Genomic DNA, 22597 nt, shown 5'->3' with positions numbered 1-22597 from the left:
TATGCAAGATACCATTTCTGAAGTTTTCATTAAGTATTCATTGTAGCTGAGTGTATTTATTTAAATGCAGAGATGTCAAATTTACATACGCTGATAATAAAGGCAGATTTTATCTCTGTGTATGGCACAATGATCTTACAAACATGAAGAAATGATTAACCCCCCCAAAGAGTTTTAAAATCTGATACTCTGGAGCTTGACTCATGATTTTCAAATGTTTGGATCAGATATTACTAGGTTGCAGTAGACCAGAAGCTTGTATAATTGGCTTGGTGTGTTATAGGAGTTTCACCTACTTCAGGCTGATACTGGATCACAATTGTTTGAGACAGAATCTGCTGAGCTAAATTCTGTTCTTATTTACACCAGCGTGGCAGTGAAGGCAACACAGTTACTCTAGATTTATACCAGCAAACAGGACTTGGCACTTTCTGTCCAAACCACCATGACCTGAACGTCTGTGGAAAGAGGATTTTCTTTCCCTGCTGTTCTGTGAGGAGGCTGCAGACAGAGAGAAAGAGGGTGTCTGATTTCCATATGCCTTCAGAGTGTGCAATTCTGTTAGGAGTGCACAGAATGGTAAGGATTAGCTCTATCAGAGCCTTCCAAGAGCATCTAAGGAGTAAGACAATTAAATCAGACTCTCAATTGTCTATAGAAATCACCCGTGAAACTAGCTAAAACAGGACTGATTCAATACCTTTCTGTACTGCTTGGAATGCATCAAACCAGGTCTTTTCTGGAAATGGAATCCAGCCCTGGATTATCTGCCCCTTCAGAAAGAGACACTCCAGATAGCAGGAGCGTAGATGGAGAGACCCTTATCAGGGATGTGGGAGCTGAACCAAGGTCCTGTTAAAGTAGTAAAAAGGTTCTTAATAGTGCCAGTAAACATTTGGCTTCCGGGATTAGAGGCAGATATGCAAAACTCTCTGGAGAGCATCATCACTCCCAGTCAGGGGCTGGATTTAGACTCTGTCACATGACCTTCATTCAAACCATTTTAGTCACATCCACGACAATAATTTAAAACAAAAAACAAAAAAACAACCTTAAATCGATCTATTCTCTTCTGTGCATCCCCCTGTGATGATGCTGCCACCGCCATCTTTGTTGCCTGGCTTCCCTTTTTAAGCCTTTTTCCATTATAAATGCAGCTCCGTCCAAGCAACTGGACTCCCAAATAGGAATGTAATCTGAACAGTATCAATCCATGCCCAGCCTATGCTGTCTCTACAAGCATACAGACAATTGCTTCCTTTACCATCCATGCTCTACAGTCCCCATGCTGCTCAGGAGACTCAGATTCCCCCAAACACAGAGGACTGAGAGGAAGAGCATCCCAGCGGCAATGGGAATGCACAGGGTTATCATGTATATAGTTAGGGGTGATCTATGTTTTTGGCGGGGTGGGACTGCACTGTCTCTAACATAGTACTGCTCAGCAGTTTTCTTTCTGCTCCTCTGTAGGTTTACACACGCTTGCTAAACTGTTTGGCACAAGCAGGTACAAAGGAAGAATTACTAGAGAATACATTTTGAACATAATTTAATGTATTTGGCCACTACATATTTATCTCTCAATTGAGAGGCTTATGAAGCAGTAACTGTTAAAAGCAATTTTCTTTAGGTTCAGCTAATGTAATGTGCTGGTACTCATCCGAATCAAATTGCAAATTATCCATAGCTAGGGATCAAACTGTAAGAAACATTTTCTTACTGGCATTCAATACCTTCCTTGACAAAAGAATGGAGACATGTATGACAAAGTGCAACCAGCATTAAACAAGTTGATACCTTATTAGTGTCAGAAGCATTTGGGGCTTGAACCTGAGAGATGCTTCATAGCACCCTCAACTCCCACCAGTTTCAGCAGGATACTGAGCACTGCAGCACTGGGCCCATTGAGGTGGTTTCCATTAAGAGAGACCCGAGGAAGAAACATCTAGTAAATGTCTCAAGCACTGGCAGTACGTTGTCAGGAACTGTCACTAGCTCTAACCTAAATCCATTCTGCACATGTGAATGAATATCCTTAACAGAGAACAAGAGGATGCTCCAGAAGGTCTGAAGCAAAACAAAAACAAAAACAAAAAACACCTTTGCTAGAAACAATAGAAGCTTCTGACTTCTCAGCATGGGGGTCTATTCTCTCTAGATTCATCTGTGTGCAACACCCAAACTTAATATTACTGGCCTGGGAGCTATGAAGCCTGTGTGGCGAGAAGAATTAGCCCCTTGTTGTGTGAATCAATCAACTTCAAAAGAAATAGGATTGTAGAATCCATGTTTTGCATTCAGCAGCAGCTGAACAGTTTCCATTTTTGTTTGGAACCCCTTCCTAGAGAATTATTAGACTGATACATCATCAGGCAGCCTCTGTGCTGATTTCTTAGAGTCTAATGAAGAAGTAGCGTATGCTAAATGGACCCAGCAGCTAAACAAGTTGAAATGCCAGTGCTTACCTTGGAGACATCCAGAATAGGTACTGTTGGTTCCAATTATCTAAGCATAATTCCCTACCAAGAACACATTCTTCATTCCTTGCATTCCCTTTGTCCATCGTGTCACAAAATCAACCTAGAGGCAATAGAAATTCGCTTTCCCTACTAAATGACCAGAATGGACTCTGCCAGATGTCCGACAACCTTTAGGGAGCGTACAAAGTATTTCCAGGTTCTTTACTTTGTTATTAATCCAGTTGCAGATAAACAAAGAGAAACAAAGATTACCCATGAAGGCGAAGAGGAGTGCAGCACAAGTCCTGCAGAGAAGTTAGACAGGCGATGGGTTTACTCTCTTCTGGCTCCATGCATGCAGCCCTAGCCCATTAATGTTAATGGGACTCAGATGCATGCACTTACAGACTTCTCAGTATGGAATCAATAAGAGTATAAAACTATAAGTATCCATTAGAAGCCAGTTGCACTTGTAGACAGAGAACAGAAGACAGCGTAGCTACCTCGTCCTCTACCCCACCCCTTTGACAGCTCAGACTTTGGCTAAGATCTGTCCAAATCCTATAAAGTTAATGACATGCAATTTTAAAATGAAATTTTTGCCAGGGTTCATAGCAAAAGTGCTCAGACTGCAGAGTCCTAATCTACAGCCCTCTCCATGGGAGTCCTAACATTATCATCTCCCCTCTGTAAGCGGGCTGATGGTGTACTTGTGAAAGGTGTCCGAGAGACAGTCCTGAAGACCAGACAGCACGGGCAGGGACAGCCCAAGCTTCTCTGCAGCGTCTGACAAAGGAACCACAAACTGACCTGAAGGGAGGGACAGTGTTATTCAGTTTCTGAGGCCTTGGCTACACTGGCACTTTACAGCGCTGCAACTTTCGCGCTCAGGGGTGTGAAAAAACACCCCCCTGAGCGCTGCAAGATGCAGCGCTGTAAAGTGTCAGTGTAATCAGGGCGGCAGCGCTGGGAGCACGGCTCCCAGCGCTGCACGCTACACCCATAAGGGATGTGGTTTACAAGCAGCGCTGGGAGAGCTCTCTCCCAGCGCTGTGGCTCTGACTACGCTCACACTTCAAAGTGCTGCCGCGGCAGTGCTTTGAAATTTCTAATGTAGCCATACCCTGACTCAGTCAGTCTTTAGTCTCTCTGCCCAAAGCTCCAATAAAGGAACCAAGCAGTACTCACTGTGGGGGCATTTTCTCTAGATTGACAGATGTTAATACCAGAAAAAAGACTGTTATGATAAAGTATTGGGGTTGGAACGGACCTCAGAAGGTCATCTAGTCCAACCCCCTGCTCAAAGCAGGACCAATCCTCAGACAGATTTTTACCCCAGTTCCCTTAATGGCCCCCTCAAGGACTGAACTCATAACCCTAGATTTAGCAGGCCAATGCTCAAACCACTGAGCTATCCCTCCCCAATCATCAGGTCTGACCCTCTGCATAACGGAGGCTGGAGAAAGCTCACCTAGCAATTCCTGCATCAAGCCCATCCTACCTTCTGTTTGACCTCCAGCATCTCTTTTAGCAAGATGTGATGGGCAACAGTTTCCGCTGGACTCTTTTAGTGACAATCAACTCATTGTATGCAGGTCACTGACCATGTAATGACCCACTTTCCACCACTACTGTCCTGGGCCCACTGGGAACCTTCAGCTCAGAGCAAACACCTCTGCATCCCATTACCCTCATCCTTGAGCCTCACAGTCTCCCTGGTTTATAAAACTTTCAGTACAGCCCACAGAGACTAATTATTCTAGCAGGCTGGAGCCCAAGTCGGCTCTTCCTCGCTAATGGCCCTGAAGGCCTGGGGTTATTTTGTTTTCATTCCTGGTGGGCAGAGCCATCAAGCAACATCTTATCAAGACTCACAAGCAAATATGATGGTTCTGTGCATTAATTTTTGATTTAAAAATAATGAGGTGAGTTTGTATGCAAATCAGGTGCAATTCTCAGGCTTCTGGCAATTTTCCTGTGCTGCGTAGGTACCCATCCCCTTGGCTCCTGGCAGTAAGGCCAGGCCCCAAAAGCAAACAATTTGGATTCAGATGGCATACATGCCAGAGCATGGTGGTGTTCGGGTCTTGAATTTGGCGTTCTACATAGTCTAAAAAACCAGGGCCCATTTGCAAAATGTGGCTCTAGTCTAGGTTCAGACTCTGACCATTCCCAAGGTTCAGGACACAGGGGTTGGTTTGGACCATTTCTGTCAGGTACTGGAGCTCTCAGCATCTGTCAAAGCTCTGAACATATTCATTTCCCCCTTTTTCTTCTTGCCAAACATTCTCTAATCCCAAAGAGGACTGAAGGGCCGTAAAACGCCTTGTAAATGAACCCTAGGGCCAGCTGACAGGAGATTGCCGCATGAAAGGAGAGGCTTTCCTCATTCACCGAGTTCCTTTAAGACTCTTTTGAGCGAATGAAACACACACTGAAATGCAAACACTTCTATTCGCAGCAGCCTTCACCTGTTCCACCAGCTGTGAAAATTGTGTGGACCCCATTCATCACGGATGCTCATTCATCCCTGCAGCTGCAGAACGCTAGAGCGAAGGGAGACTGTCTAGGGCAGAGACAGGTTTGTAAGACCCAGAAATTTTACGGGCAACAAGAAATTTGAACATTAACTCTGGAGTTTTAGACACACAGACCTCTCTAGCTGCCTGCAGGCCCACTTGCCTTCTCCTTTTGGCAGACAATGGGAAACAAGAAAGCATGTTAGTGGTGATCTCCTCCCTGCTGTATCAGCAACATGCAGAGCTGGACTTCCAGACTGCTTTTCAGCCACATTTCTGTGGTGGTTTTTCATACCCCATTGTTCCAGGGCTTGGGGTGAGAGAGAGGAGGACTATCAAGGTAGCAAAAGGAGGGTCATGTTTTAAGGCTGTGGGTTTCAAAAGAAGCCTAAGAGAGTTACGTGCCCACCTTCCATTGGCTTTCAGTAAGATTTAAGCACTTAAATCCTTTAGGAACCTTTGAAAATCCCAGCCTTCAAGACTATAGACACACCAATGCCCACAAGAATCACAAAGCCAGATGTAACACGTATGAGCCATCCAAGGCAGTGGTTTTCAAACTTTTTTTCTGGCGACCCAGTTGAAGAAAACTGTTGATGCCCGCAACCAAACAGAGCTGAGGATGAGGGGTTTTGGGTGTGGAAGGGGCTCAGGGCTGGGCAGGGGATTGGCGTGCAGGGTGAGGGCTGCGGGGTGGGGCCAGGAATGAGGGGTTCAGAGAGTGTGGAAGGGGGCTCTGGGCTGGGGTGCAGGAGGGGATCAGGGTTCTGGACTGGGGGTGCAGGCTCTAGTGTTGAGCCATGGATGAAGGGTTTGGGGTGCAGGAAAGGGTTCTGGGTTTGGGGGGGTCTCAAGGCTGGGCAGAGGATTGGGGTGCAGGGTTGGGGCGTGGGCTTACCTTGGGCAGCTCCTGGTCAGCAGTGCAGCAGGGGTGCTAAGCAGGCTTCCTGCCTGTCCTGGCATCACAGAACATGCTGCACCCCAGAAGCAGCCAGCAGCAGGTCTGGCTCCTAGGCAGAGGCGCTCAAGAGCTCTGCGCAGCTCTTGCCCTCAGGCACCGCCCGCCTCCAGCTCCCATTGGCCGGGAACCAGCCAATGGAAGTGCAGAGCCGATGCTTGGGGCAAGAGCAGCGCGCAGAGCCCCATGGCCCCCCCGCCTAGGAGCCGGACCTGCTGCTGGCCACTTCCGGGGCGCAGCGCAGTGTCGAAACAAGTAGGGACCAGCCTACCTTAGTCGGGCAGCATCGCCAAGACCAAATGCCTTACATTCTGCAATTCAGTACTGGGTCGTGACCCACAGTTGGAAACCTACTGATCTAAGGTAAGATCTTAGTAATGGGACTTTGGAAGACATGCGCCCTCATCTCCCCTTGATTTCAGTGGGAGTTGCAGGAGCTCAGCACTGCACAGGAGACAATGCTCGGAGCGTCCCATGTCTTTAACTCATTTCACAGAGAAGGTGCTGGTGGATGGTGCTCAAGGATGTGCAGCAGAGCTCCTGTATTTTGCAGGATCCATAACAAGATCTTGTGTACACTACCAATGGCTTCCTCTCTGCAGCTCCTGCCATCAACTCACACCAGGCCTTGGAAACAGATCTATCAAACGGAGAACCCCTTGGTGGACAGCGGATGCAGGGGAGAAGGCAGGAAGGGTCTTTCTAGAGACAATGGAAAGTCATCACTTTCTGCCAGTGCACAACTTGTCTGCCTCCACTCTTTCATTCTGTACACTATAGGGTCTCGAGACCTGCCACGAACAAGAGAGGACAGATGCAAACTGTTGGGACATCACTGGAGGGTGTTAAACACTAGGCTCAAAGCAAGATATCTAATGGCCTTCCAGGCTGGCAGTCACTCACTTCTTATGCCACAGAAAGAGGAGCCTACTAACGGCCCTGCCTTGATTTAATAGCACAGTCACACTAATGGGCATTAGACACCAAGAAACAAGCCCTATTACTTGCTAGTTATGCATTGGCCCGACGGTTATTTCTGTGCAGTCACATTAATGTGCCAGCAGGACTATCACTGCATAAGGGAGGGCAGTGCTGGTGAAAGGGACCAGCTGAGAGCTACGGAGAGCCATGTGCTCAGAAATCAGAGGACACAGGGCGGGTGCAAAGAGCAGAGGCAGCAAGCCTCCCTGAGGATGCATCTCAGACCCTGACCCCCTCTAGGCTGGAGAGTCCAAGCCATGCCCCACACAAGGCCGGGCCCCGTCTCTGAGATGGCTGACAAAAGTTTAAGTCAATGCCAGCTGGATGGATGGTGCGGGGGGCGGGGAGGCGGATTTTGTGGCACTCGACCACTAGGCACCAGAGCAAGGCCAATCTCAGCAGGAAAGGGAGGGGAACATTTTGTATAATGGTGTAGGTTTATTTAAGTCCCATTAGTTGCTGGAGTAACCAGGGTGGCTACCACAGTACCAGCTCTCCCAGCTACTGTCCCTGGGTCCCATCCATGCTCAGTGGGTGCCTACAAGCCCATCCCAGCAGCTCCTCTCCAAGCTGGGAGAGTGCACTTATGAGGAGACAACATTCCCTGCCAGCAAGAGGTGGTTCTCGCTGCTAGATTCTGGAGTGTAGTGGGGGTGCCGTCTCCCAATACCCTGCAAACAGAGAGCAGGGCGGGCAGGGAGTGAGAGAAAGGGATGGCTAGCCCCTCCCAGCGTCCCACACTCCTACCACCAGTGCAGAGGGGTGGCTTGTGTACAGGGTCGAGGGGAAGAAATAGGGAGTGTGAGACCCAGCCTTGCAACAAGCTGCATCACTGCTGTTACAGCTGCCTGATGAGCACATGGCTGGCTCCACAGCCCCATTCAGTCCCATTCCCACCAGGCATGGAGGAACAGTTCTGAGAAGCGACTATTTCAGCAGCTCACTAGGGATCACCATGCTGTGCATGAAGCCAAGGACAGTGTGCCCTTCGCAGCTAAATGCTGCCTGCCCGCATCTGGGAAAGAGGCAGCAGTCCATCTTGCAGCAGGGAAATGATAACCAGCACAACGCCCGAGGCTGTTTACAGCCTGTGGATGCTGCATACCCGAGATCACCAGCCAGATCCTTCCCCACCTACCTGCCACACATTTCTTCCTCTCTCTCTGCCCCACTGCAGTCCTGTACAGTCACTCCCCCACTGACCCCATAGGAGAAGTGCAGGTCAGAGTATTTCCCCACCTCTCCACCTTGGTCTTCTGAGCAACAAATCTTGTTTTTAAGCTTTGCAGGCAAAGGTCAAACTCAGCATGAGACTGCCTGCTGCTTGTGCTGGGCCTGCTTTGGGCGCACATTCATCACAGGGAAGGATGGTTGAGGCAGACAAAGGCACAAAAGCACTGCAGTAAACAAGCACCAAAGCCAGCTGAACGGCTGCATCAGGCCAGTTGTCATTGCTTATTAGCCCCTTCGCACTGCAACACACATGCTGACTGCCTATGCTGAGACCCTGCACCAGCATCTTGAAGGGGATAGCAGTGGCCAGGGATCTCTCTACACGTCCATGGAAGATGGGTATCTCCCCCGCTTCCTCTTACAGCCAGACCAACTGTAATTCACCCTCTGCTACAGGTTCAAAAATAGAATCAGCATCAAGTGTATTGACAGACTGGTGCTGGTAGCTAATGAGGCATCTTTCACCCACTTCACTCTCAGTCACTGCAGCACCGTTCAAATGCCAGTGCAGACTGGGGGAACAGAGGGGAGGTATATTTTGCCTGGTACTCCAGGAGCAAATTCGGATACTATTGAGCATAATGACACCTTCACAGCTAGGCCTGCTGAAGTCTATGGGACTAAACCAGAAGAAGGCAATCAGAACTGGTTTCATTTATCACTCCTATCTAAAGCAGAGAAAATATTGCAGAAAATAAATCATTCCAGGAAGAATTTGCTCCATTTGCTTTAACTGGGTTCTCACCCTAATACTTAGACATCAGGAGGCTTTTAATGTCATTGAACTGTGAGAGACAGGTCCTAAAGCTAAAGAACCACCCTACTAATGGTCACATCTGTCTTCACCATCACATCACCCTCAGTAGAATTTTAAACACAACACAGAGGGCCAGATCCTCTGCTGGTGTAAATCAGTGTTGTCCCATGGACTTCTACTCCTCTTTATGCCAGCTGCTGATCTGGTCCAGAGTCCGATGAGATGACTGGGATTGGCAGCCTAGAAAAGATTTGCACTCACAGAGAAAAGCAAGTTAAAGCCCAAGGTTGTTGCACTCTGCTCCAGGGGACAGTTGGCAGGAGCAGACAGCGGTGCTATTCACCATTGAAGGAACAGAAATATCCACTACAAAGGTCCCTGAACAAATCAGTGTCACTGAAATGGCAACAGAGTCAGAGTCACTGAGCAGAGAGGGGCTCTTTGTGTGGCAAGCGCATGCAGATGTAGCTGCCTGAACCCCTGCTCTCATTGTAAAGAGTTGATAAGTCAAATATATATTGATACAACCTCCCTGCCACTGAAATTCCACAAGGTTTTTTTTAAAAAACAATACTTCTATGGTCCCATCACAGCAGCAATCATTGCCTGGTTTCCCTCTCTGGTGCAAGCATCACTCCAGACTAACATGCTTTGTAATGACAGTGTAGATCTTTGTCAACTGTGGCCCTGATCCTGCAAAAAAGTCATATAGGAGCATGGGGCCTTTCTGTGCTTATACTGAACTCACTGCGGGATTGAGACCTAAAAAATGCTTTTCTCCAGAGGGACAGAACCATACACAGAACCAGGGTGGGCTTTAGGCCTATTGCACCAATTCCCCTGAATTGGGCCCCGCGCCTAAGAAGGCCCTGCGCCCAGTGAGAAACTCTTCTCTGGTTAGAGGCACCTTTTTAATTTTTACTCACCTGGCGGCGCTTTGGGTCTTCAGCGGCACTTCGGTGGTGGGTCCTTCAGTGCAGCCAAAGCCATGGAGCAAGTGAAGGACCCGTTGCCGAAGTGCCACCGAAGACTCAGAGCACCACTTGGTATGTACAAGCCCCCTGTGTTTTATTACGTGTTTTTAAATCATCCTTGCTGGGCCCCGTTGAAACTGTTTGAATTGGGCCCCGCACTTCCTAAAGCCGGCCCTACACAGAACTAATCAAACCTAGCAAACACTGTCTTAGGTTGAGTTAGGAATGAGAGGGTGACAGATTTTGGGTTAAAACCAGCAATGTCCCCATCAAGGCAAACATTTGAGTGTACGTTTTTAATGAAATATATAGTGAAAACGTCTCTGTGTATTGAAAACAGTTAGTGGAGGGGCTGGCAGGCCCTAAAGATTCTCCATATCTGGGCTTATTCCTGGGATCACGAGCATTTGGAAAGGACCCACTTTATATGTTTCACGGAAATTGTTTTAAAATAGAACCAATTTTTATACCTAAAAAGTTAGCCAGAAGTTACTTAAAATTAAAGCACAGGAGCCAGGAGAAATCACAAACTGGAAACTGTAGCCCTAAATGAAGGGCAGCTTGCAATCCCTTGAATTTTAAAGGTTGCACTGAACACTGGCCCTAGTATTGCTAAAGCACATTCCCTACACATCCTGATGTGTAAACAGTATGCAAAGTATGAAGATCACACGCACACAGTCCAGGATATGAGTGATGATACATAGCATGAAGGTCACCTGCAAATGACTCAACTCAAATTGCTACACTGACTCAGGATAATCAAAAACTGCCCTCCCCCTTCCAAGTTCCATCAGTCAGAAAAGTTCACTCTCATAACTCTGCAAAATCATTCTTGCATTATCTCATGACAACGCATTATTCCTGTCAGTCTGTGTCTCATTGACTATTGCGCATGTGTATGAGTGATGCCTTCAGTTCCCCAGGCAGCTTTTCTACACACACACCCTTTAGTGCCCTGTAATTGCACCATGACTGTCACCACAGTACAACACTTGCATTAAAAAAGAAATTCAGCCTCCGTTCTGTACACCCTGTACAGATGGGGAAAAAAAAAGTCTACTTAAATGAACCCATGCGGATGATTTAGCTGGTGTTGCTCCTGCTTTGAGCAGCGTGTTGGACTAGATGACCTCCGGAGGTCTCTTCCAACCCTAATATTCTATGATTGTATGTGCTGCAGACAGATGCAGTCACTAGATCAGTCACACATGCACGTAGAGCTGGGACTACAACCCGGTTCCTTCAGCTCCAAACATCCCGCGTCTTAAGCCAAGGGAGAACTGTTAAAGCAAGTAGAAACAGCAGGTCCCTATCTGCACTGTAGATCAGCCACTAGAGAGTGATAAATCTCTCATTCCAATATACTTGCTTTGCCTAGTTGCCATGATGAGCCTATTTATGCCAACACAAGGAACAAGCACAGAGGGTTTTAAACCGAGGACAACCCAGACTGAAGACATTTTTCACCAGGCCCTAGATGAATCCAGGTCTCACCTTCCTTTGAGCCAGTAGTGGCTGCAGCCGCAGCTGTCCCCGAAGCCCGTCCTACAGGGCTGGAGTGTTTCCCTGCCCTGCCGGGAATTTTAAGTCCACTTGGTTTCAGCATGTTTGTCTCGCTCTTATCTCAAGCTAGTCGATGCCCGTCTCTTGGAGGGTATTCCTACTGTCACCCAGTCAGGCTCCTAGATGACGGACCCCTTCTGCCATCGTCACAGACCTGGAGAAAAGAAGAGCACAAAGAAGTCAAACTCAGTTCAGAGAGGAAAGATGGTCTTGAGGTTAAGGTACTAGACTGGGATCCAGGAGATCTGGGCTCGTTTCCCACCCCTGTCACATATTCAGAGTCACAGTGTTTAAAGCCAGAAGGGACCATCAGATCATCTAGTCCAGTAGTTCTCAACCAGGATTCCGCAGCCTCCTTGGGGTCTGCGAGCCCTTACAGGGGGGCCATGGAGCTTCATGGCTGAAACCCGGTGCCCTGAGCCCCAGCGCTAAAACCAGGAGCAGCGCAGGGCTGAAGCCAGCAGCCCCCACCCCAAAGCCGGGAGCAGCACAGGGCTGAAGCCGGCAGCCGGCCCCCACCACCCGGGAGCGGTGCAGGGCTGAAACCGGGAGCCCCAGCACTCTCCACCCTGCTCATTGAAGCTGGGAGCCCACACACACACAGCCCCTAGCCACCTCCTGCCTGCACCCGAGCGGTTTTCAGACTTTTTGAACGGAGTCCCCCACTTTGTGTTATATTTTTGGTTGCATCCCCCGACAGCCCAGACAGGCCGGGTGGCCTCCTGAATGAGTTGTGGGGGAGGTGGTGCTCCCTCCCTGGACCCTGGTGTGCGGAGCTGGCTCGAGCCCTGCCAGCCCTTACCCCCTCCCCAAAATAGAAGTAAAACTATGCCTATTCCCAAGGGTTCCCCGTCCCCCTGCCCGGAGCCCTGCACTCCCTCTCCCCCTCCCCACTACCAGGCCCTAGCCTTTTTAATAGCATGCTGAGGGGGACCTCAGTAAGAGAAAGGTTGAGAAGCCCTGATCTAGTCTGATCTCCTGCGTATCACAGGCCATTACATTTCACCCCAATGCCCCTACATTGAACCCAATGACTTGTTAAACTAAAGCATTTCAGTCCTTGGGAGCCAAAACTGCTGCATGCCACAAGCAGAGCACAGGAGAGATGAGGTGCCACCCATGCGGAGAACAGGGAAGTGATCAGGTGAGATATGCCCAGATGACCCCAGAAGGTGGTCCATGACCCATGCTGCAGAGGTGCAGGGAGGCGGAATTCCTCCCCGACCCCAATGACCAGTTTAACCCTAAGCATACGAGTGAGCGACACCGGCCAGGCACCTAAGAAAGAGGGTTCTTGGTAGCACCTCAGAGCTCCAGTCCATGCAGTGTCCCATCTCCAGCACACTCCGTGTGACCTCAGGCAAGCCAATCTCTCTGTACCTCAGTTCTGCATCTGTAGAATGGGGGATGATAAAACTTCCTTTGTCTGCCTCATTTATTTAGCCTGGAAGTTCTTCAAGCCAGGTACTGACTGTCACCCTGCATATGTACAGCACCTACCATAGCAGGGCCCTGGATGCTGTTCTAACATACTAGGGCGTTGGTCCAAATATCCCAAACCAGATTTCGAAAGAGCTCACTAAAATTACCCATCTCTTATATGAATCCTAAACATTCAAAATTAACCTGCCCAGAGCCAATCCTGCTCCACCATAGAAGTTTTGCTGGGGACGTCATCAGAAACAGGATAGAAGCCTGGCTGCTGGCATGGAAGGCATGAACATTTCTTCTCACTTAGTACTAAGCAAAACCCATTCCCACAGAGCTCCGGAAGCACCATACTAAAAAGATAGCATCACTGTCAGGACGTTAGGAGAAGCACAACGTAAAGAGGCAGCTTAAAGCTCATGGCTTTATCAGAAGACTGGGAACAACGATCTTCTGAGGTGTAGCCCTGGCTCTGACACTGAGTCACTGTAAGGCGCTGGTCAAGGAACTGATCTGGTGTCAGCCCCTCACACCAAAATCCGCAAACAGAAGCTGAGTGAACAAGAGTGGGAAACACTCCAGCGGCCGCAGCAAGTGGGCGTAGAGAAGAAGGACACATGGGAGGGGAAAACACAAAAACAAGTCCTGAGTGCTTATAACAACACAGGACGTTTCACCAAGGAAGATGTCCACATGCCATCAGCTTAGGGAACCAAGAGAGAGGGGAAATCATAGTGGTGGGGGAAAAACCACCAGAGGTGAAATTTAGAGATGGGAGAGTCCTATTAGGCCATCTAGTTCCTCCTCCAAAGGCACGGCACGATTGTTCTCATGGTAAATTTTCCTCCTATTATTTTATCCAATCTAGTTTCGAGCAGAGCTTCCAGCGCTTCTCTTGGGAGACCATGCCACATTCTAATAGTTCACACTGTCATATTCAGCCTAAATGTTTCCTTTATTAATGATGTGCTGTTACTCCTAGTTATACCCATTCTCTCCCGCACTCCACTCCACCATGTCACCCTGGTCTTATTTTTCATCTACGTGATTTGATGTTGCATTTGGGAGGGATTTACGGTAAGAATTGTAGCAGAAAAGCTGTTTAAATCCATCCTCAGGACCCAGGTTCACAGGCTGGGAAGGTGAAGGGGGGGAGAGATTTAACAATAATTTAAGACAGAAGAAAGAAGCCTCACACTTTATCAGCCTCATAACAGAGGAAGCCTCAGAATCCAGGGTTTTGCAGTTACAGCCAAGCTAATTATAGGAAGTTTATAATTTATTCCATGAGTTCAGCCTGCTCTTCTGTTTTGCAGATTATCTGTGAACAGACTTGGATGCATTTGTTCATCATTTGCAATGGTGAGAATACCGTGCAAGCATATTGCAGCTGATGGGCTTTTCCATTAACTATTTGCGTCAACTAAATCTTTAACTATTCAGTGTTCCTGGGGTGCAATTGGCCACATAAGTCACATGATATTGTTTCTACTCCCTGCTGGGATTGACCGTTTTTAAAAAACAAAACAAAAACCGGAGAAGGGAACCAACGGGTTTCAAGATGATCGCTCAAGCGCTTCTAGCAGAAACCTCTGTGCAAACCCATTTTGGGAGGGTTTTACTTTCAAAACACTTAATCAATGCTCGCAAGCAAATGAATACCAAGGAAATTTCTGGTTTTCATTCTGACCAACAATGTTAGCCCGGACACAGCTTCCACACTTAGCATGAGCCATAGGAATGGGCAGAGGGGCAGCGAGGATGAGCACAAGAGCTGAAACAGTGTTACACACTCAATACGTCATGGCTCAGATTTTTCAGAAAGTGCTCAGCCCCCAAAATGGGGGCCAGGTTCTCAAACGAGCGCCTCTCCCATTAAAATATCAAAATAATTCCACCTAATTTTCAAAAGACATCAGCATGATCAGCTCTTAAGAATCTGGCCAGGAGGGTCACAATGGGAGTTTGCTGGGTGCCGAGCACTTTGGAAAATCTGGTCTTTAGGGAGGCGCCTACGTGGGAATGGAGCTCTTTTGAAAAATCTGGCTTAAATTATGGGCACTGAGCCCTTGAAGATCTGCTGCTCCTGTAAACAGATTGGAAATGCCTCATGTATTCCTTTTCCCCTTCCCATACACAATCACATTTGCTCTGGTTACAGCGCTTAGCAGCAATTTCTGACAGCAGCAATTACAGCCAGAGAGAAGATGATGAATCTGCATTACCTTGGCACACACACAGGGATAGAAAAAAAGGAAAAAACTGCCAGTTAAGTGCAGACACAGAAAACAACTTTCTATAAAAGCAATGCACTGGAGTACATAACCCTGGACAGAATTGCTTCAGAAGAATCCTAGTTAATCATCAAAGCAGCAGGAGCAAAGGAGGATGCAATGATGGATTTGCTATTACTTTGCACCCCGTTACAGGAAGTGTTTGCTTAAGAGCGAGTGAGAGAGGGAAAGCAGGAGTGAGAGAACAAATAAAAGGGCCTAGATGCAGAAGCCTGTGTCAGCTTTGTTGTCAGAGTTCTGCTGCAGGATCCCCTGCTGATGAGCCGCTCTGCTCTCCTCCGTAAGCATGAAGCCCTGCCCCCCATATTCACCCCACCCCAGCCTGGCTGCCCACTGAAGGTAAGCATGAGGTGCAGAATTCACATCCTGAATTCAACCTCTCCTCCCACCCCCCTTTCAAATCAATGGGATATTCCAATCCCAGGCTTCGGTTCAGCTCATCAGTGAGAGACCAGGTCAGCCACAGAATACAGATCTCAGTTTGCAAGCAACCGTCACAGATGCATGTGGGATTTGGAAACAAAATACCCTCTGAAGCACTGGCGATACGTTCCATAAAAAGTAAAGGCAAAATTTATAGGTGTGGATGCCTACAATTTAGATTCCTAAATCCACCTTTAAGCAACTAAACAAAAGTAGCCTGATTTTTAATTCTTATGGCTATGCATGCCCATGTTTGCAGGATCAGGGCCCGAAAGCAAAAATATGTAAAGAAAAAATAGCTAAAGGTACCAGCTGAGCAGTACTGACGGGAAAAAGAGACCAATCCCTGCTATGCAACATGCTGCCTATGAATACAATGTGCTGTCTGAGAAGTGGTAGAAAACAGACATTATAAAATACTGACTCATGGGAGTAACCACAACTTCAAATGGGACTGCTTGTATAAGTAACCATTTGCAGGGTCAGATCCTGGTTCTCATTTTAAGCTCTTCCCAGCTGAACAACCTTTAGAAACCCAACAGCTCGTGCTGTTGAAATAAGTGTAATACGCCAGCTTTCCACACACAAGTACAATCTACGGGAAATGCCAGGAAACTAGAATGTGACCCTCTAAGGGGGAAGCCAAGGGAGAAAACAGCCTCTCATTCATTTTTAGGGCTCTCGTGACCATGCAGAGAGACAGTTGTATTATGCTCAAAGGCTCTGGCACTTTTAACAGTAAAGAGGCAGCTTGTGAAGCAAAGCACACACACTCCTCTATTCACAGCTGCTTTGCTAATGAAGTAACCTTGACTCCGGACACACTAATGGCACATTCATTTTGTGCTTGTGAGATGCATCCTCCCATCTACTAAGGCTAAAAGATCAATGAAATTCCAAATGCTGGAAGATCATCTGGGCAAACAAACATGTGGCACGACGTTTCCCAATGTAAAATCCCCTTATGTATGTTTTTTAAATGAAAGCTGAGATTCTCACTTAATAAAACCCCAGGTCCTGGAGTCATGTTAAGTAGAACACCAAATATTGCTAGACCTGAGATGAAATGAAGAGTTATCAACACCAGAAACAACGTGTAACTGTTGATACGGGGGGGGGGGGGGAGTACCATTTAAAAGGTTTTGTGAGTTCCAGTGGGGTTCAGGGCAAAACATATAAATCCTGGCAGAAATCGGGGGGGGAAGACATGACCCCTCTCCATGCGTCAGCTCTGATCAACACCATCTCTGATTTTTGCCCTTTGCACTTGGTTCAGCGTGGCCTTTGCAAACAGTTCGTCTGTTTCACTTTCTAGTTCTCAGGCACTAGCCCAATCCCGTTGCAGAAATAGAGAGGAAAAGCTAAGTAAAAAACCTTTCCCTTGTAATTTTTTGAAGTGACGCAAAAAAAAAAAGTTTTGTTTTGCTAAACCATTGCAGATGGAAGGGGGCTGAGTTGAGAGGTGTGATTGGGCAGGGTGGCCCCAGCGGTACGAGGACTAGCTCACTATGCCCCTTGTGACTCCAGTCCATGGGTTAGTGGTAGTGCAGGACTGCTTTAATATCAAGTCATTTATTGAAGATCCCATTACTTAAAATATGCACATAAGACCCAGAAGAGCAACAAGGTGGACAAAGATGTCACGGCAGCCGCAGACAAACTCCATGGACTTTCAATTAGCTTGAAGAGAAGGAATAAAGGAAAAGTTTACAACTAAAATATTGCCTCTGTATTGAAGAGGATTACAGGGGATGAAAGAGTCACATTAACAAACCTGTTTCATTACTTGGTGGTGTGCTCTCCTCTGCAGCTAGGAGCGTACCTGGCGCTAACAACAAGGCAAGCTACCTTGCCTCCCAATTGATGTGCTAATGGGTTGTTGGGAGAGACCCTAGCAAGAGAAGCAAGATTCTTTGTCCATGTTTGGGTCGTACTCTCTCAGCCAAGGGGGAGCAGGGGGGCAGAACCACAAAGCAAACATCTGACCTGAAGCACTTATTTCCAAAAGGATGGAAATAAGCCATTTTCAGATATTAAGTTCCAGTGTGGTATCCAATACTGCAAGGACTATTGGGAGGAGGGAATAACTTAGGATCCTAAGTCTCAGTACAAATTAATGGGACTTAGGATCCTAAATTACATGCTTTTGAAAAGTCTCCCCTTATGTTTACAGAGGGACAGGCTCCTTCCTCCCCGGTATCTTTGCCATTTCTGAAAGCTGTTCCCCCACTTGGTTGGAAGTAAGCTGAATTTGGTAGTCTTCCAGCCATACTACAAAAGACCCCTGTTTAATATAGGTTTTGGAGAGGGCTATGGGTATACATCCTATAATGAAGCAGGGATGAAAAGGTCTCTCTTTCGATGGCTACTGGCTGAGTTCCTGCTGGAATGAAAGCTTAATGCTGCTGGGACGTTATGGACTTTAGGGCACCTGAAGACTTGGGTAGGTTTCCTTCTTATTTTAAATCTGACTGAATAATCCCTGTGGACCGAATGTGTTTGGGATTACTCAAAAGGATGGAAAAAATGGATGTAAATATTTAGGGCTTGGACCGTCCAGATGTAGGAGAGCTCAACACGCAGCTGCCCTAACCTCGCCCAGCTCTCACAGTTAGGGAAAACCAGAGATTTATGAGACTCTGGGTCACACCACTTATTAAATGTGTTCTGTAGAATTAATGACTTATATGAGGGATGTTATTTATTGCTAATTCTGCTATTACTTCATCATGTAGCACTGATAGGGCTTGACTTAAAAAAAAAAAAAAAGAATGTATCAGTGACTAGCTAAGTAATTTTTATTCTACTGCTCCCTTGAAACTAAAATCTTATTGGGGTGGGAAGGGGCATCTCAATTTTTTTAAACACGTGATTTAAGTTGGTTGAAATGTTTTAAACAATTTTTGGGTGAAAAATTTTACATTTCTCTTTATAAATAGGAATTTTTTCATAGAATCACAGAAATGTAGGGCTGGAAGGGACCTCAAGATGTCAGCTAATCCAGCCCCCTGCACTAAGGCAGGACCAAGTACACCTGAGATCTCTGACAGGTGTTTGTCCAACCTGCTCTTAAAAACCTCCAGTGACGGAGATTCCACAACCTTCTTAGGTAACCAGGAAAAGGCTGAGGAAAAAGAAGGGTGGGGGGAAGGAAACCAACATTTTTTTTGAAAAAAATCACATATATGAAAATGTTAATGATAAAAATTCAAAGTGAAAAAATGGTTCCTTTTAACAACCGCGTAGAATGAAAATTACTCCAATATTTTTTAAAATTTTGAAGGTTTTTTTGCTACTTTTTCTGCCCTTTTTTGATGAGCTCTACTTTTCGCTAATAAAGCAACTAAACAAGTTACTGGTATATCATTCATTTTATAAAAAAGTTAAGTCATATCCTATGCTGTCTTTAAACCTACTGCAAATCTCCCACTGATATTCTTTACACCACTCCCAGAAGTGTGCCAGATGCTTCAGAGAAATGCAAGGACCTGGGGTAAAATCTCGTAGAACAGATTCCCCTAAGAACTAAGGACCTTTAGAAACCTTACTACTTTCCTCTCCAAGTGTAAGATGCATTTCTCTGACCTTGCCTTTTAACATAAACAAAAACAGAAACATTTATATTATAAAACAGAAGAGAACAAACATGTGACAAATGTCAGCCATGTGCCTCAATGCACTATTGGAAGGGGCTCAGATACTAGGGTGATGAGCACTGGGCTGCCCCGGGGGGGTGGGGGGGGAAGTGGGGCAATTTGCCCTGGGACCCAGAGGGACCCCCACAAGAATATAGTATTCTATAGTATTGCAACTTTTTTTTTTATGGAAAGAACCTCTGAAATTGCTTTGCCCCAGGCCCTCTGAATCCTCTGGGCGGCTCTGGGTGAGCATGGTATATGCATATAGACTAGAACATAATATCGTGACTCTATTACGTCAATGGCAAAATTCCCATGGACTTCCAAAGGAAGCCTGAATGAAATCCTTGCCCTGCCCCAAAGTCTTATTTGCTGATGCAACACAATGAATGAGAGTCACTGAAAACGTGACGCAAAGCATAATAAGAACATGGGACTCTCAGTTATGGTGCACAAACACATCTTGCTGCCCACTCAACAACAGAGGGGAAAATTCTGTCCTCAGATCGTCACAGCACAGAGTTTAACAAAACAAAACACCCCACTCTCCCTACATGCAGGGAATTGCCTTTGTTATCATGGGAATCCTGCAAAGTTCAGACTATCCGAACTCACCATACGTACCAAACAGCAGAATTTGCCTTGAGAGTGAAGTAATTCTGAAGGCAAGGCTCAAACAGTCCAGGCCTTCGTGAGGGACAGGAAATGAAGCCAGTCAAAATAAAGAAGATGATTTGATAAAGCCAAATTGTGGCTTTGCTGATATCAAAGGAAAAAGCAGATGCTGAAAACAGAGAGCAGCTTTATCTTGCTGCAGATTTAATTCCATAAATTGTTCCATCTGATCCAACGTGGTCATGCATTCACCTTTTTGCTTCTCTAATAAAGTTACTGACCGCTTGTCAGAGATAAAATAACTATTTCTAAAGCACTAGTTAGATTAGGATTAAATCCTCAAATTTAATCAGTGCATGACAGAACAGGGGAAGAAAAGAGATTCCTTCCTAATTAAGATGACCAGAATCACTTATCAAGAAAATATTTTCTGTGGAAAATAAAATGGAGAGAGGATCCTTTCCCAATAGCTTAGCTGAGAGATAAGAGTGGCTCTGTGCTCTAATCAAGTTTTTAAGGGAAGGGCACCCTGGAGTGTTCACTGGACTACACAGTACTGGTTCAGCAAACACAAGCTTCTCTCTTTCCCTGGTGAGGAGTCAAAAATTTCTTGATATGGTCATAAGGATTTGTTGCCCTCACACTGCTCTCGCCACATCTCTTAAAATGTCTGTCTTTAATCTCTTCTTTATCCAGGTTTTCTGATATTTAGTGCATAGTGCAATAGGAAATCCTAGATGTATCTTAGGGGGCTTTTTACATTTTTTGCTTAGTTCTTCTATGCATTTATACCACACTAATCACTATGCTGTCTAGGCATCCACAGAGACAAAAGAAAACACTATCAAAGGAAAAAATGAGAGACTATTACCTAATACTGTGTACTAAAAATATCCACAATACAGAAACTAAACCAAAGAGAAAAAACACAGTCTAGGGAGACTCAGACTCCTCGTCATAAACTAACTGTGGAATAAGTATGAGCCTGGGCCTGCAGTTAACAGATTCAAAATCTCTGTTGCAGTCAACAGGGATGCATACTCCCCAAGCTGGCAACATGCTTATTGAAAACTGAAGGATCAGCCCCTTAGATAGCAGCAATGTAAACAACACAAACGACTCTGTGCTAGTTAGGGTGACCAGATGTCCCGATTTTATAGGGACAGTCTCAATATTTGGGGCTTTTTTTTAATATGGGCTCCTATTATCCCCCACCCCCTGTCCTGATTTTTCACATGTGCTGTCTGGTCACCCTAGTGCTAGTAGAAGTCCAAACCATCCCCCACCCATGGGGGAAATCCAAGGGGAGGGCCTGGAAACTTCATGGCACCCTCCCATGGATGGAGTGGGGTTCTCATCCCTGGAGCGGGGCTGGGATTTGGCACCAACAGGCTACGTGGGAAAGGGACTGAATGCTCCAGAAGATGCCATGGGTCCTGCCATGCATCCATGTGGGGCACAGGAACAATGGTACAACCACGGCAGGCAGGCAAGGCATGTCCTACTGGTTTAATCAGTGAAGGACATCTTAGGCTTGATCCAGTGACTACTGAAATCATTGGAAAGATTTGCACAGACGTCAACAGTCAAGCCCAAGTTTTTCATAAAACGGGGGGTGGGTTGTTTCTTTACAAATTTTTGATGGAAAATACTTACCATTTATCACCCAGCCCTATTTAGAAAGAGCCTGGTAGGAGACAGAACAGTGGGCAGAGTCCCAGGGAGGCAGTTAAAGAGATATGATAAATACAGTCCATCATACAGCTCTGCAACTTACCATTCATGGCATACCCTTTTAGATCTGACTCTTTCTGTAATTAAATACATGCCGTAACATACACAAGATGTACTGCACGGCAGAGTAAATCCTCCAGTAGAAAACCTCACGTTGGGAATTTCCTGGCTTTTGACTGTTTCATTTAACACAGCATCAAATTTTGCACTGGCACTCACTCAGTTATTCGTCATACCCTGGGCTCATGCACGTGGCTTGATTTGTTCGTGGCTGGTAGTCTAACCTCTGCCCTGGGTTTTGATTATGAAATGAAAACAAAAGTAAGGTCTTTTTTCCACTCACGCACCCAACCCAGTCCCACTTTGCAGAGTGGAATTGAAAGGCACGTGCAACCTAAGTGAGGAAAACATGACAGCAGTGGGGATGATAAAGGAAATTGTAGTTTCGCTCAACTTTGAACATTTAAAACAAACGTTGGCTCTGTGAGAGCATTTCCTTTCTGGAATTCATTATCATCTTTTACCTGGCAGTAAGAGAGCTCCTTTGAAGTCAACAGAGCTGCAACAGTTTAAACCACAAGAATTTGGCCAAAAGAGAATAAGGAATTCAGAAAGTTTAGGGGAAGAATACACTTCTGTTTACCCAGAGGCAGCAAAGATCCACCTTAAAACAGCAGGCTACATTCTGACCCACTTTACACCCCACAGGTCAGTGCAAGACAAGAAAATATTTAGCCCAGTGGGTTTATATTAGAAGTCAGATTGAAAGTCTTACTGCTGAAAGGTTTGATGTATCCAACTTCAAGACGGAGATTGGACAGCAAAGCTCTGACAGGTTCTTATTTCTAAGAGCAGTTTGAGGAATTAAGCTCTATGTGTATGGAGAGAAAGGGGAGCAAGTGTAACTTGCCTCACCTGCTCTCCCTTGCATACTCCTGGTAAATTCACCCTTGAGAGGGTCGAATCCTGGGAGTACTTCCACTGAAGTCAAGGGGATTACTGACATAAGTAAGACAAG

At 46.3% G+C, this 22597-nt stretch overlaps 1 protein-coding gene across 2 annotated transcripts in view; it reads right to left on the bottom strand.

The window, feature by feature from the left end:
- CLIP2 (CAP-Gly domain containing linker protein 2) overlaps positions 1 to 22597 on the bottom strand; it is a 123737-nt gene that overhangs the window by 90507 nt on the left and 10633 nt on the right. For both annotated transcript variants that reach the window (XM_032786954.2, XM_032786953.2), the window contains exon 2: positions 11379 to 11601. In XM_032786954.2, the coding sequence (XP_032642845.1) occupies positions 11379 to 11490 (112 nt within the window). In that variant the 5' untranslated portion in view covers positions 11491 to 11601. The remainder of the gene's footprint in view (positions 1 to 11378; positions 11602 to 22597) is intronic.

Source organism: Chelonoidis abingdonii, chromosome 20 (genome assembly GCF_003597395.2).
Source record: "Chelonoidis abingdonii isolate Lonesome George chromosome 20, CheloAbing_2.0, whole genome shotgun sequence".
NCBI lineage: Eukaryota > Metazoa > Chordata > Testudines > Testudinidae > Chelonoidis > Chelonoidis abingdonii.
The sequence above is the reverse complement of the archived record's forward strand: the minus strand, read 5'-3'. Positions and strand labels throughout refer to the sequence as shown.